At 34.3% G+C, this 16,982-nt stretch overlaps 2 protein-coding genes across 4 annotated transcripts; both read right to left on the bottom strand.

Moving 5' to 3' along the window:
* Window positions 1-414: 414 nt before the first annotated feature.
* On the bottom strand, window positions 415-3,415 carry LOC140855839 (protein trichome birefringence-like 33). Its single transcript, XM_073252929.1, has 6 exons — window positions 2,729-3,415; window positions 2,413-2,620; window positions 1,739-1,910; window positions 1,445-1,650; window positions 1,205-1,357; window positions 415-839 (listed from the first exon to the last, which is right to left on the bottom strand). The coding sequence occupies exons 1-6, from the start codon at window positions 3,021-3,023 to the stop codon at window positions 500-502; spliced, it is 1,374 nt and encodes a 457-aa protein (XP_073109030.1). The 5' UTR covers window positions 3,024-3,415; the 3' UTR covers window positions 415-499.
* A 2,073-nt stretch (window positions 3,416-5,488) lies between these two features.
* Window positions 5,489-9,898, bottom strand: LOC140855838 (uncharacterized). Of its 3 annotated transcripts, none has more exons than XM_073252927.1 (3): window positions 9,193-9,896; window positions 8,920-9,118; window positions 5,489-5,902 (listed from the first exon to the last, which is right to left on the bottom strand). In XM_073252927.1, exons 1-2 carry the CDS (start codon window positions 9,652-9,654, stop codon window positions 8,957-8,959), a joined length of 624 nt encoding a protein of 207 aa, XP_073109028.1. In that variant the 5' UTR covers window positions 9,655-9,896; the 3' UTR covers window positions 5,489-5,902; window positions 8,920-8,956. The 3 variants fall into 3 exon arrangements, with proteins under 3 accessions (XP_073109028.1, XP_073109027.1, XP_073109029.1); XM_073252926.1 differs by having other exon boundaries at window positions 5,489-5,958; window positions 9,193-9,883; XM_073252928.1 differs by lacking the exon at window positions 5,489-5,902 and adding an exon at window positions 5,990-6,509 and having other exon boundaries at window positions 9,193-9,898.
* Window positions 9,899-16,982: the final 7,084 nt, after the last annotated feature.

The following is a 16,982-nucleotide window of genomic DNA, read 5'->3' as shown; positions in this document are numbered from 1 at the left end:
AAGACAACCCAAAAAACCCTTTGAAGGTTCCAACATCTATCTTAATTAGAAGTGTAACTGAGCTTGATCACGCTTGCGTCTAATAAAGCTTGGTTTGAAATTAATTTTAAGCTTCGAATTTCAGACCAAGCTTGATTTGTTTACTATTATTTCAATTTGAATTCAAACTTAATTTCAAACTAAACTGAACATGTGCCAAATTAAGCAGCTTGATAATCCTAGATTAAGCTAAATTCAATTAAAGCTTTAATGAAGCTCAATTCAAACTTGAACTATAACTTGACGCGAGTTTAATTTAAAGCTTGGTTGCTTATTATTTTTTTTTGTTTTTGGTTGCTTATTTCAATATCAAAGTAGCTAGTACTCATGAAATTTAAATTATGCATCAAATAAAACAACGTAATATCAAAATCCTTAGCCAAAACGAAAAAACCGAGTAGATAAGAGAGAAACAAATTCGTTAAAGAATATGAACTGAAACCCTTGTAAACCAATGCTGCTACGGAAAGAGGAGCTTTGCATACAAGAGTTCATTCCAAGTATCCTGGAGGCCAGGCAAGCACCAGTGGTTGCAGTCAGCATAGCCATCCGATTTTGCTGGTCGCTTTTGAGTTAAGTCGTACGGCTGCAATCTATAGATTGAGACGTGTGCATCTTTCCGGTATTCCGAGAGCTGGGTGACGTTGATGATGGTGATGGGAGTCTTTGATGCACCTAATACTTCTCCTACCACCTTCATTATGCTTTTGCTCGAACCAGAGCCCCAATATGTTGGATCCAAAATGGGAGTCGTTTCACCATAGCAATTACCATCTCGCTTCCCTCCCCACTCGGCACTCCTGTCATCTTTCTAGATTAGATATTGAATGAACCATGGAAAATAGATTTGTTCGAGTTCTTGAATGAATGACTACTCTGTTCAACGTTGCAAATATTTTTTTGGAGTGCTAATGAAGTAGGATACTACCCCTATTTACAACAGGAAACGTGGAAGTTGATAGAATCTTTAAGTTTTCCAATGCTAATGATTTGCTATTCTTATATGTTGAAAAAAATCAGTGAAAAAAAAACTAAGTGCATTAGATTATATTATATTACGTTAGATGGACAGAATTAGGCCTATATGTCAAACTAAATGCAGCTCAGACTCTGGAGTTTGAGGAGTATGGTAACAGTAATAACTACAGATAGGGAAATTGCTTACCTAAAATGAGTCGCTGACATGGTTGTGAAGAAGACCCTAGTCTTCTGGGGATCTATGTTGTTCTCCAACCAGCTCACCATGCTCTTCAGCACAAGCCGATAGCCATCCTCGGCTTTCATCCACCTGATGTACTTCTTTCCCCAAGACCGTCGTCTGCGAACAATGCATATGTTTTGATGAAGCTAAGTAGCTAGAAAATTAGAGGTGGCATGAAGTGGATGGATTGAGGAATTAAGTTACACTATCTTCATCATTTTTCCTGGTTGCCACCATGCGTATGTGTTGAAGACCAAAATATCGACTCCCTTCCAATGCTGAGCATGCCTTTCAAGTGATCCTGAATATTCGTGAACTATTCTATCAAGCCCCTTGTGAGAAGTGGCATTATCACAGTTTGATGTGACGAGGAATGGTGCCCAGTAGAACTCAATCGTAGCATTATATTCCTATGGATATAGAATGATAATTAGTCTTTTAGGTGCAACATAATTCTTCCAATTCCAAAGCCTTGGTTAAAATATTTATAAAAATTACCGGAGCAGCAAATATGCTATGGGATTGATAGAATTTATGGTGACTGGAGTATCTGGGGATTGAACCACGTAGGAGGCACAGCATGGAGACGAATTGACCCTTGGTCAAGGAGTCTCCCACGAACAGCATTCGCTTCCCTCGGAGTCTTTCGAGCATAAAGGTGGCATTGAAGCTGTAATTTGTGATTAGAATTCGTGAATACAAGAGCTAAGATTGTTGAATATAATTCAATTTCTACTATGTAAATATGTCTCTATATGGGTGCATAAATGCAAATAATATCTGTTGTCTTCATTATAGTAGATCATTATAGTGACCTTTTCTTATGCAAATGAGTTTGGAAAAACCTACCTCAGGAAGTATCATATTAATTTAGATACAAAAGTTGCAATACTTTATATATATATATATATATATATATGGGGTAAAGGGAAGGTGCTGGTTTTCTATTCAATACCAACAAACGGAGGGGATTTGCCTACAGTTCCTCGTTGCGGTCATTACAGAATTCATGGTATATATTTTATGAGGAACCGATCATATGAAACTATTGGTATGTAGTGACATGTTATATTTTACACTGTTTTATAAAGAAAAAAAAATTGATTTTATATCTTTTTGGTCTACCAAGGAAGATGTACCTTGGAATTAAGTTCTGTGAATGCGACACGTACCTTGGAAGCGAGCAGCCATGAGGCTGCCATCTCCAGTTCTGGTATGCCTTGTCGGGCCTCCCATTGGCTTGGCACTTCAGCTTAGGCTCCATGAAAGGGCAGTCATCCTCAGCGTAGGAAGGCCTTGAGATCTCGTCGTAGGCCCACATGCCCTTGAACACATCGCATCCCTCCTCCGTTTTCCCCACGGCAAACGGGAGGACATCTCCTGCAATCAATGGTTATTTGATTTAGCACCACCCCAACTCGAAGTTATTCTTCAAACCTTGTGGTGATATTGTAAGTTGTTGTTGTCGTTCCGAGACGGGCTTCAAACCTTGTGGCGGTGATATGGGTTCCTGCGGTCGTTCCGAGATTTCGAGCTCTTGTGACTTGGGAATTGATTGCTTGAAGAGGTACGTCAACTCCTCTTCATAGAATATGGCTAGATAGATGATGAGGAATAGGATAATAAGATAGAAGGTGATGGAGCTCTTTTTACAGGAAGAGGAGGACGAGAAGGGAGAGGATAAGGAAGACTTCATCATCTGAACTTTTAGACGGTAATTAGTTGGAAGACCTGAGAACGTTGAATTATTGTTTGGAAAAGACATTCTTACCGAACTCTCCATTGTGTGTGTGAATCGTGATTATAATCACTAAATTGTCGGGGACTGAATAAGAATAAAATACAAAGTAATAAATACCTATAGCTGTCGTACAAAAATTAAAGGAAATCATAGCTATAATTATTGCACAAAGATGGAAAGCGATCGAGATTTTTGAGAAACAAATAACGGTTAGCATGGCCATCCGATACCATAAATATATATAATACAAATATTCCATAGTCAGTCATCTCGTGCCATAATTGTAAAGATCCGGTCCATTGACCGGCCCATGAGACTACAGATTTTACGGCAAGATCGGAAATTCCAAAGTAATTACCAAAATAACTCTTTTTTTCCACGATGGTAAGGTGGGAAAAAAAAAGGAAACCTTATTTAAAATGGTGTGTTTGAATGGCGTTTCTAAAAATGCTGGGTTGGATGGCATTTTTAAAAACGCCATTCAAAATGACGTTTTTATTTTTCCCACCAAAAAAAAGAAAAAAATTAGAAAAAAATGGAAAAAAAATAAATTTTAAAATTTTAAATTAATAAATAAATTAAAATTTTAATTTTGATTGAAATTTAAAATATAAAAATTTAAATTTATAATTCAAATAAAAAAAATATTTTTATATGATTTTTTTATCGAATTATTTTTTTTAAAAAATGTCTAAAAAAATTTTTAAAAAATAAAAAGTGCCATTAAAAAATAAAAATTTTAAAAAAATCAAAAAAAATAAGAATTATAATTTGAAATTTAAAAAAAGTAAATTTTTAAAAATTAATTAAAATAAAAATATCATTTCAAATTAATTTCTCAAATTAAAATTAATTTATTTAAAAAATATTTGAAATAAAAAAAAATAGCCTAAAAAAATTTCACAAAAATAGAAAGAAATGAAAAAATAAAAAAATAATATAATTGTAAATTTGAATAAAAAAATAAATTTTTAATTTGAAGTAAAATTTGATAAAAAAAATAAATGCATAAAAAGTGAAAAAATGAGGAAAAAATATGAAAAAAAGAAATTTATAAATTAAATTTTTTAAAAAATAAAAATTTTAAATTTAATTCAAATAAAAAATATAATTTCAAATTACGTTGTCCATTTCAATATATTTTTTAAAAAATTATCTCAAGAAAAGAAAAAAAATATTGTAAAAAAATAAAAAATACCCTAAAAAAGAAAAAAAAAGGAAAAAATAGAATTGAAAAAAAATAGAAATTATAATTCTAATTGAAAAACAAAATTTATAATTTTCAATTTGAAGAAATAAAAATTGTAATTGTAATTGAAATAAAAAATAATAATTTAAATAACTAAATTAATTTAAATATAATTTTTTAAAAAATATTTTAAATAAATAAAAAATATGCAATAGAATGTCAAAAAGATAAAAATGAAAGAAAACTAAAATTATAATTTTAAATTATAAAAATTATAAATTTCTATTTTATTACCATTTTTTCTCTTTTATTTACTTCTTTTATATCATTTTTTTTTAAATAGGTAACAATATTTTTTTGAGATTTGATCATTTATATTACCGGATTAGATGGCTTCAAAAGAGTGTGTCGATGGCAGATCTTAAAATATTATATTTAGTATTTAATACTAATAATACTAATATTATCAATAAAATCATTAGGATTTTAATAAAATAGTATATTTAGTAGTAATAATAACTTTTTATTAATAATATTTTTAGAAGATTGATGACTTGTAATAATATATTAATAAAATATATATTATTTTAAAATAAAATATATAATCAATAAAAAATATTTGTAGATGATGTATTTTCAGATAAGAAAAAAAAGTATCCCGCACATGCACGGGGCTCTGCTTTTGTAGATCCTCCATCCACCACGTATGTATCTTTAAAGATATTTTTGTATTTTTATAGATCCTTATTTTAATTCAGGATCTTTTTGTAGTTTAGTAAAAAAATAAGGGTATTTAATATAGAAATACTTTTAAGGGTATTTTTATAGTTTAAAAAAAAGGGAAGGACATTTCAATGCTTCCTACTTTAATTTGACACAGAAGTTTATACGATGAGTCTTTTTGTAGTTTAGAAAATTTGTAATATGATATTAATGCATTAAAAATAATATATTGTTAATACATCATTACATTAATATATTAATAAAATAATATATTAATACATTAATAAAATGATATTTTATTACAGAAAATACAAATATTTATTAATAAAATAAATATTTTATAGATTAATAAAATATATTATTTTTAAATAACTATATAATTAATAAAAATAATATTTTAAAGATGGTATTTTTTTAAAATAAAGAATGTGTCACATGTATCGCGCAGGTATATGCTAGTAGAAAATAAATACAAACGCATTTGAGGGTCTCAAGCGATAGAAAATAAATCACTAACAAAATGAAAAAACTGCAATCTAACACTGAAAAACTACAAAAGAATGCTTCACACTGACAAAAACCTGCCCCCCCAAAAAAAGAAAAGACAATTGATTGAAATTTCACATATGGTCAAGCATCATTTGAATAAATTCGATATCAAATTGTTGTATGCTGTATATGCTAGAGAGCAGTATAGCACACAAACACATCTTGTATCTCTTCTTCATTCTCCAAGGAATTTACAGACCATCAGAACCAAAATCAGGCTAACTTTTATCGTCAATTGATTGTATGAATCGATATCAAGCTGACTTTCATCAGGAGGAAGAACCATTCACCATATTTTTATCCGCCATCACAGCTCATGGCAATTCTTTTTTCTGATATATTCATTCGTTTAAGATAAAGTAAGCTTCTGGATGGGCAGGTAAGCAATTCATTGTCCGAAGGCTTTGATCAGCTTGGCAATCTTAAGTTCTTGACTTGCCATTTTACTAAGACAGTTCCCCTGACAATTTCATTAACATCTCAGCACACCAAGAGAGTCGCATGTGTAGCTAGATCCTATGGAAAATAGTTGGTGACTTAGTTATATCTACCATAAAATGTGAACAAAGAACTAATCAATATGCACTTAGTTTGAAAAAAAAAATCAAAAGAAAAATCAAAACAAATACATTTAAATCCATGGTCTGCAGCTAGATTAAAAGAAAACTGGTTAACTGTATGTCTGAGGGGTTTTTTTCTTTTTTTTTTAACGTGGGGGATGAGCATTCTGTTATCCCTATTCTATATTGAAAACTCGGTGTTAATTTATAGTTTGGCTTTTCATCCGTGGTATCACAACCGAGATCATCAATCCACATAATTAATATGCTAGAGACTGGTATTGAAAGCATTCATAAAAAATTTCTGTAAGGTGTTAAAGAAAGACCAAATAAGATCAGGGGACAGAGATTGTCAAAAAGGATCCAACTAGCGATAAAAAAAAAGGGAATATTATTCCCATTGTCAAATCCTTGAACATTGTCAAATGTCGACCTTTGAATCCTCAGCCCCTCATACAGTTGGCATTTTTTTTATCTTCATATGGTCGAACTTCTGCCTTTCCTTTCCTAATTAAGAGAATGAGCAATAATGCTCAAACATATCTAATATAATATTTTAAAGGGAACCTAACAATACAATAGCAATAGAAGCGCCACTTCACATTTGTATTGAATCTTTTAGAAGATGAAAGCATTGATATTCTTTTCCTATCTCATTCTTTAGTCGTCTAACTGCACTATTCTCATCTTCGACTTAATTATTGACCACATTTTACCATATCTTATATGCATGATTACTTCATTTTGGTGCAAATCTTTTGTGAAAATCATACACCAAGAATTAAACACCATGTAGACACAATTTGATATGCCTCAATCTTGAGGATGTATATGCTAAAAACCACATAAAACACCAGAAACCAAAAGAATGTGACAATTCTCTTTATAGGTTCCTTAATCTGCCTCTAGAGTTGTTTCTAGCTTCCTGGATTCCAAATGTTCATATTCTGATAAGTGTAAGGAAAATATCTATAAGGAAAATATCGATCACTAACCACCAAGTAAGCAAGGTAGCTCTAAGTTCCTTCATATGTTTCTACAATTCTGTCATATGCATACATAAGATATGCATCAAAGTTCTATAAGTTTCATTAGAATCCTTGCCACCTCACAAAAGCTACAGTATGCTAGAAAAATCTAGATTTTTGGATTCTCTATTTAAAATCTCTATCATTTCTTTTCTCTTCCTTGGACTCCTCATATGGACATTATTTACATAAATAACTTAATTGTCATTGAGCTTCATGCATGTTGAAAAACAAGTTGATCTGTTACTTCATGACAAATTATAGTGAACAAACAGCTAAGCATCTCCCATGTATGAAAATCAATTGGGTCTCTAGACCTGGGTTTCTATTTGGAGATGCAATACATGTTCTGAATTTAACATGTTTTCTTTGTGATTTAGAGGATTATTTTGACCCACTATGGATCAATTTGGCCACTTTGGATAGGTCTGAATAGTTTTCAGGTGTAAAAGTCGCCATAGCCACTACTCAACTGAGTATTGAAATTTCAGAAAGCCATGACTTCTAATCCGAGAAAAATTTAACGATGTGATTGAAGACAGGATGTCTAAACACGCATCAGGAGCAAAAGTCACCACATCCAGGACTCAATCAAGTATTGAAATTTCAGAAAGCCATAACCTCTAATTCGGGAAGAATTTGACAATGCAACTAAAGACAAAATTGATGTTGGAATCAAGATCTAGTTTCCTATCAAATTCAAAAATTTTAAAATATTTTTATTGTTTTTGTAATTTATATCCTCTTTTTAAGGAATTTTGCTGGATTTGGGCCGGACTTCACTAGCATTAAAAGAAGAAAGTTTTCATCCTCTTCTAACTCGTAGGGAAATCCAATTCAAACAAAAACAGTGCATGTCTATACTCTATAGAATAGTAGAGAACTTTCAATTTCTCCTCTTTGAGCTAGAACAAAAATCCAATTCAAATAAGAAGGATCTCACTAATATAAGCTAAAGGATATATGCCACGGTTTTGGAAAAAGGGAATACATAGAGAAAAAATAAAGAGCATAGACTCTACTTTCCATCCTTGATATGCACCAAAATTTGTGGATCATGAAAAAATAATGAATATAAAAAAAAAAAAGCCTTGCTTTCTAAAATTTCTATTATTTATTATTCTATTCGAGAGATTCAAGTTGAGCAGGTGGAAGGAAATCCTTCCCTCTATCACATCGCTTCGGGCAACAATTAGTTATGGGCATCAAGATTTATTATCAAATGTGGAACAATTGTGCCTGAAGTGCAAAAAGTGCCTCCATGTGTTCGTACCACAAGGGTGTGGCAGCAGGATCATGCTGCCAGTGGTTACTTTTAAGTTCTCACTTCCAGACTTCATCTATCTAAATCATTACTAGCTTAAGTCTCAAAGTACCTCCATAAAGATATCAACTATTTTTTGAAGTTTAAACACATCTTGGAAGCATTAGAAAGCTCAACTGTAAATGAGAAGGTTGTCACCCTATCCGACTTGTTTTTCTAAATGTTAAGGGTCACACTGAATCCAACTCGCAAAAATCCAACTCACCAATGATCTTTTGTAGGAATTCTGACAACTTCCTCAAAAAAAAATCTGAAGAAAAGTTTTTGTGAGGTGGAAAAAAAAACTTTTTCTTCGGATGTTCATTTGAGGAAGTTATCAGAATTCCTGCAAAAGATCATTTGTGAATTTCTTTTCTATATTCCATTCTCTAGGTTAGCAAATATTTAGTTTACAGAATAGAGCATTCTCTTGATTTTGTACGTTTCTAATACTCGAAAATTTCACCCACAATCTCGCATTCATCCAAATTGCAGTTAGCTCTCAGCAAAGCTACTAATTGATGGATACAAATAGAACTCCAAAACTAATCATAAGAAAAACTGAAGTGAGAGATTTAAGAATTACCAATGGACGCAAAAATGGGTGACAAAAAGACCGCATCTTAGAGTTCTCCACCATCTGAAGAATTGTAAGAGAAGAAGACATCTCTGGCTATCCGAACCAGGCCCTCTAAATCGGCAGCACCCACCTCCAAGCAATCCCTAATGAGCCCCCCCTCCGCTGCCTCCTTCTGAATCACCAAAACCATCTCCTTCAAAGGCCCCTAAATTGAAAAGAAGTCAAGAACTAATCAGAGACTTCAAACCGTAATCGGAATATCGATCTGACCATGCTTACCGATCGAGAGAAGGTATGGAGAAGTTTTTGAAGGAGGGAATTGGAGAGAGCGAGCAGGTTACGGTAATTCCCGAGCGCCCACCGGGCCCTCTCCGCGGGCGAATCGATGCGAGAGAATTCGACGAGGGCGGCCAGGAGTTGAGAAGCGGCGCGGGACTCCTCGGTGCTGGGGAGTCCGCCGCGCCAGGCATAGTTCCGGGCGAAGTCCCAGCCCAGCGACCAGATACCTCTGCCTTCTCCTCCACCGAGGAGGCGTAGCTGGTCGGCGATCTTCCGTACCCGGGCGGCACCGGCGAGGTCACCACGGGCAGCGCGGGCGTTGGCGACGCGGGTCAGGAGGGAGCGGGAAAGGGAGAGGAGGGTCCCCAACTGCCCTAACCAGAGGCCACTCGCCGGCGGCGGTGGCGGCGCGAGGAGGAAGAGGAGGAAGAGGGGGAGCAGGAACGGTCGGCGGGTGGTCATGGAGGTGGTGACCAAAGATTTGTCTCATCGGGTGAGCAGCAAGACCAGGGAGTTCCGGAAAAGGGTAATGGAAACCGGATTCAGGTGGAGAGGCCTGAGCTTGACGGTTGAGGAATTGGGCTACAGCGGACCGAGCCTGAAGGTAGGGCCGGTTAGTCTTGGGCCAGGCTTGAGTTCTCGTCTCAGAGTTTCGGTCTGGGACTCATTGGCATTGTCTTGTGAATTCTGGGCTCAGAATTTCTGATTCACATTGGATAACATCGTATTGGGAGCGCTAGGCTGATAAAAAATAGGACAGATTATTTGAAGCTTTATATTTCATAGCTTTTTGATGACTATTTTTTAAGTTTAGTGGAAAAAAAAAACATGGTTCATAAAGTAGTTTATATGCATTTTTTCGAAGCCAGATGTCTGTATTACATGTGGTTAATTTGTGGAGCATATGACTAATGAGATGAACTAATGGCTATCATCTCATTAGTCAAAATTGTCTGCAGAATAAATTTCTCCGAAGGTGTCTTGAAAAGAAATAAAGTGAAAAGCATAGTGATGGAATAAGAGAAAGATAAGGAAGTTACATGGTTATGATTTTTTCTTGCAACAAAATTTTTTTTATGATTTCTTTTTTACGATATAACTTTTATGATGAATATATATATATATATATATATAATTAAAATATTTTGTGTTGTAATTAGTAGAGATAAATTACCTTATGATGAATATATATATATATATATATATATATATATATATATAATTAAAATATTTTGTGCTGTAATTAGTAGAGATAAATTACCTTTACGATGCAGTAAAAGTTTGAGTTCTGCAAAATATAGACTGTAAGATTTGCCTGATATGGGATGTAGACAATGTTGTTCACTAATGATAATAAATTGACGTTTGAGTCTTGAAGTTTCGTGTATATCATCCTTCTCCCTGCATCGAAGAAAAGTTTATACGGTATATGGGAAATGGTTTTTTTTTTTTTTTCCCCTTTTTCAAATGGCTTGAATGGTGACGACGAAGCTGCCGGAGTAATATTCGAGGGAGAAAGACAGCAGAGAAAGAGAAAAAGAAATGGATGAAATTACAGTAGACTCGTGCTCCCATGGCAATCTAAAGAAGCAACGGGAAAAAATGCAGCTTCCCTGCCACCAGCCCACTACTGCAGCCTAAAATACCCAAAAACTAATCGGCAAATAGAAACTCTTTATGCACCGCCCATTAAAAATCTGACATGGAATGCAGCATTTCATCCTATCAGACATTTACTTATTATTTTCTATATTATTTTTTTTATTTAAAATTTTAAATAATAAAAATATTTTTTAAAAAATTATAATATTTTTTAAAAAATTATGATACTCCTTCTTAAAAATTATGATATATTTTTTTTAAAAAAAAATTATGACACTCCTTCACAAGATATCATAATTTTTGTGAAGAAATGTCATATTATAATACTCCTTCACGGAATCATAATATCTCTTCATAAAAATTATGATACTCCTTCACAAAAATTATGACATTCTATGAATTGGTGTCATAATTTTTTCGAAAGAAAAGAGAAATTATAATTTTTGTGAAGGAGTGTCATAATTTTTAAGAAGGACATTTTCATCATTAAAAATTTCAAAGAAAAAAAAAACTGTGGATATTAAATATGCATTGAAAAATGATAACTATATGGTCCAATAAAGTGAAGCAGTGCACTCTACATCAGATTTTTTACACCGCAGACGATGCAAAAAGAATTTTCCGTAGACAAATAAAATATACCTCCTGGGCTATGGTTGTAGGCCCATCATTTGAGTGTAACGATCGTAGGCCCATTATTGGTCTCATTCTCCCATCAAAGGCCTATCAACAGCCACAGCCAGCAGTTTTGTTTGATAAAAAAAAATTTCAAAGTGACTTTTCTTTCAAAAATAAGATAAACTCCAATACTACCAAACAAAAATTTTTAGAAATGAAATATGCAGAGAAATTAGTTTTAAAATCCATGCCTCTCTGGCAATCACCATATTGTTGTTTTTGTTTGATATTTAGAGTATGCCACATCATCATCACACACCACAAAAGGCAAATGCTACAAAAATGAAGAATAAAATTTAGATTGTGTGATATGTTGGAGGGTGCTAGCTTAACCTATTAAATGTTTCATCAGATGTGTACTATAAAAAGTTGATGAACCAGGTTAGAAAACCTAGAGCAATTGCAATTTTTCAAATAGATTGAACTCTATGATCCTGCCTGAAATAATATATAAGTCTATAGACGTCTCTAGTTGATTGCGGACTCTAACTGAATCTTGCCCTCATCAAATTTTATTTCTAACAAAAAAAAAAACAGTAGAAGATGTATGTTAACTCTGCCTTCATTGAGGTTAGAATAGAGTTGTGTATGCTATCTCTCATTATGCAGTCAATTACCCAAAAAATAGAAAATATGGATATCAATACAAATATGATTTGTTCACCTTAAATGTAGCTATACTACTAGAGCCCAGACAAATCTGTGGTCCAGCCAAAAAAGGACATCAAAACTGGTCGATCGTAGAGTGCGACAGACGCAAATAGCAACTTGCAAGCTGTTCTCAACAAGAGTCCGGCCCACCCTTGTAATGGCCCATATCGTATAGCGACCATGGGACGGGCCATGGGGCCCAGCAAGTGATTCGAAGAAGCCAATACCGGAATTCGGAGGAGCCATCCAAATTAAGGATTCCGGTCGTATTCCCGCCAAAACCATTTTTTTTTCACAGTATATAACGGATCATCCAACAGCCACTACAAGATCTGTGTGGATAAATGAAAGGGAGAGTTTGGAAGGCTTCGAAAGCTATCTGAGGCATGGCTAATAGTTGATCTTGCGAAAAAATATTAAATAAAAGATACAACCCGAACTCTCAAATCAATCGCCATCCAATGATTCGACGTTATTTAAATGAACAGCAATCTAAGTGAACTGAGGTTTCATTTTCTTGGCATTCAAATATTTTTGGATTGAAATCTAAGCTGGCATATTTGTAATAATTTGGATCCATGTTATGATGGTATAAGCAGGTCTCTCTTTTTTTCTTTTTTCTTTTTTTTCCCTCCTTACAAATAAAATAACACTCTAACAAATATATATATATATATATATATAGAGAGAGAGAGAGAGAGAGTAGATCTTCATGCAGATTGGATCATGTCAAATCTATCGTATTTGTCAGAAGGTTCAAGAAGACATCAATATGTCAAAGTTTTTGTGATCACATCCTGTCCTCCGATATCCCTTGGAATAAATCACCTACGATCTTGGTCATTTCGCTCCTCCCACTTGCAGTTTGGTCACTTTGGTGGATGCGTTGCCCTTTTGCTTTTGGACAAAAAGGCCCCAAGAACACAGCTTTTTCCTTTTGCAAGTTGGCGACCGATTCAGGATCTTTTCCACTGGTCCGGACGAGACCAGGTGATGCCTCCGATAGCCTTTGGGCAAAAGGGTACACACCAACCATGGGTTCATGTCATGCCCCTCACTCATCCCCCAAGACGGATCTCCAATCCACCATTGGTACCGTCAAGGGATCGCGATCCTCCTTTATCAATGTTCCAAAGTCCTGCTTCATCAAAACAGAGAAAATTTTGCTGCAGTACTCCATGATATGTGACTCTGTAACTAAGTTGATATGACGTTTTTCTATTTATATGCCTAGAAAGAGGAGGGATGGCATGACAGTCCCTAGCTTTTGTTTGATATCCCAAACATCTATGGAAGTTAATCATGGCTCCCAAGTATTGCATCATGAAAATGGAGCAGTCCTGAAAGGATATTGAGATATGTGGCTCTAGATGCAGCTCCATTGATATGCCCTCCCTCTATTCATATAGAACTATGGAGAGGAGGAACATCATAAATAGCTAACTTGTGGAAATGCCTTTTCTTTTTTTTTTTTAATCTTCCAAATGCATACAAATACTTAGATATATCATAAATCTATTGACACAGTCCCCATCAGGCTCCCTCTTTTCGAGGAACAGTGCCTGCCAAACATGGGCAAGTGGATGATTCGAATGACAACCTATCAATCTTATAGGTAGATTTTTCCATGATCTTCTAGAAGATTAGATGTGCATTTATCCTTGGTGTCAAAAGCCATCATGGATTTAGTTTAAAATAATTAACATGCTGCAGCAATTGACATTCCCAGCATATCAAAGAATATTCTTTTTTTGATTGAAATCAAGGAATATTCTTAAATTATAATATTTTCTCAAAGAAATAAAGGTTTTATTTTCGGTCTTACTAAATTATACAAAATATTCTATGCAAAGCAAGGAAAAAAAAAAAAAAAACTGTACAAAACCAAAAGCAGGTTCGACAAAGTCAGCTACACTGTTAAATGTTCTCAGGAAGGCAGGTTCTTCCATCTTCGCTGCAGTGCTGCAAATCCCCACTAAGCACGGCCAGTGACGACCACACTTGTCTCCTTTCCAATCACCTGCCAAAATTTTGGATTCCAAAGCTAGACACAGGTTGTGCCCTGCTGGTATTTGGTCCACCTATTTGCTGAGCCATCGGGCCCCACCAGCGACATCACCTTCACCTACACCTACGTACCACTTTATGCTTCCGCTAAAACCTTAATGGAGAGGCTCCTTCGAATCCCTCGTTATTGAACGTTTTATATATTCTATGGGAAAGGTTTAGCTTTTTCCCACTAGGAACTGCGGCAGAGACCAACAGCTTTTACAAAAGGGAGTAAGCTAGGATTCGATCAAATATAATAGTGGCGTTCGTATGATATAATAGTAATAACTAACCTATGAGTAAGATTATATTATACATGCATGACGATAGTAGAGTTAGGGGCTTGCATGGACGTGGTCCAAAAGGAAGAATGCTTGCGCATTTATATATTTTTACCCAGCTAAAAGAGTAGAGGAATGGAATACCATCCAGCTTTCCACCTTTAGACCTAATGATAATAATTATGCATGTCGATGACCATAGAAGAATCGAGAGCGAGTGCCCATCTTAGTGCTAGAGTGACGGGTTTAAATTGTAGATCATCCAAAATATTACAAATTATGGCATCGACCATGAAAGAATTAGAATGTGGGTTGTGTCGACGCCATCATGACTGTAAATTTGGGTTATGTTGTAATTAACTACACGTAATTGCATATAAAGCTGGCAAAATATGATTCGATCCATATTTGATCTATCATAAGCAGGTTTGGCTTTAAGTTCAATGGACTCGGATCATAAACAAATTGACTCGTTTAACTGATTTAATATTTGAGTCAGATTTGAGTTTCAGATATATGATCCATTTAACATATTTAATATTCAGATTGAATTGAGTCAAATGACCTGTTCAATCCATTTAAGACATATTTAATTGGTTTAAAATCTATTTAACCTATTTCTGATCCATTTAACCCGATCTGTTTAATATATTTAATCCGTTAAAAATCTGTTTAATCTAACTTGACCGACGGTTTAATAAATAAGTTAAGCAGATTGAGTTGAATAATTACCAATTTAATAAATAGCTCAGACTCATATCTGAATTTTTTACCTATTTAATAAGTAAATCGGATCTGAATTGATAATTTTTTGATCCAATCCACATCGATCTAATTATCACCCCTAATTGCATGGAGTAATAATTCAAAAATCAAGAATAAATCATGAATATAGGTTACTAGATCCAGCGACTATCATCGATTGGACCACCTATAGCAAGCTAGGGCATCTAGCAATTTATGTGAATCAATGCCTCTTCAACTGTCCTGGATATGATAGCTAGAGCATAATTTTGTGTTTATATGGAATAATGCCCCAACATAAATCATGTTGCATGCATTGTGGTGACTTGCAATTACAAGCAAGCAAGCATATTTGCTATCTTTATCATTCGTGCCAGATCTTAGAAAATTCTAACAATTGTGACTCACAATCAGGTGTAACAAGATGTTACCTAAAAAGATTTGTCGAAAGATATTATTGGGATTTTTTAACCCTATATTACTGTACGAGATCTACACCATGGGTGAGTGGAAGGAAAAGAAAGGGGTGGATGAGTGGACTCCTGTGGGCGACATGCTAGAGCATGTTGTGTTGTTTGTGGGGCTTTGGCCTTAGTGGCTAAAACCCGTCTCATGCCCCCCTCGCTTTTGAATTGCAATACAAGGATGGGACCTCGTGGCTGCCGGGAGAAAAAAATACAAAAAATCCTAACCCCACGGAACATTGTCGTCAACGCAAGCAAGAAACCAAGATCGATTTCCTACGTGGAGGTAATTGGTGGGACATGAGAAAAAAATACAGAAAACATGTGATTTAGCTTCTATGATAACTTTGGTTTTTTTGAGTAATACTGCAGGGATATTACTACCAAATTTATACCCTAAACTACTACCCAAATATATATATATATATATATATATATATATATATATATATATATATATATATATATATATATATATATATATATATATATACACCCTAAACTTCTCTCGGACATCAAGGTATGCCAAATAAATGAGCTAAGGCAGTTAAATCTGTATTTATTTTTAAGCAATTTGTTTTACTTCATTGCTAAATTGCAGGGATTAAATATTTTTGATAATTATAAGAAATTAAAGGGTGTAATACTGGAATTAGTTTGTCGATTAGATCAAGGAAATCTGAAACAATGGTTGGGTGACAGATATGCTGCTTGCGCTGAATAGTCCTGTAAATTATCATGGCATGGTCCAAAACCTTTATCATCACCCAAAAGAAAAGGAATTAGAGGGAGAGAAAGGAAAAAGGCCACTCATGCATGCCTGGGTAAAGATACACTTGAATAAAGACAGTATCTTTATAACATAATGCTGAAGAGTAATCTCCGAAGGGACCCTACAAATGGAATCGCACTTAAAAAGGAATGAAAATTTTCATCTTGAGCGTGATGCGGTATATTTTATTGGAAGGGCATGTAGCATAAAGAATAAGAATTAATGTAGCCTGGAGCTTTAATGTGAAACATTACATTCTCATATTAGTTTAATTCTTGAGATATTGTACTAGTTTATTTTATTTGGTGATTAAGGCCGGTGATATTAATAGAGAATATAATTTAACACTGCCCATCGTATTTCTTTTTACGACATCTAGACAAATGGCTACTAATACAACAAAAGCTGGAAAATGTGTCCCTCTATGATGTTTCAGATCCTTTAGCTGCCATATGATGCACAGGTGTGATGGCATAAATTGCTCCAAGTTGACTAAAAGAAAAATTCCATCAAATATTGTGGTGATAGGATTGTCGATGCCCCCATTCT

This window comes from Elaeis guineensis, chromosome 2, assembly GCF_000442705.2.
Source record: "Elaeis guineensis isolate ETL-2024a chromosome 2, EG11, whole genome shotgun sequence".
NCBI lineage: Eukaryota > Viridiplantae > Streptophyta > Magnoliopsida > Arecales > Arecaceae > Elaeis > Elaeis guineensis.
This window is presented reverse-complemented; position numbering and strand designations above follow the sequence as displayed.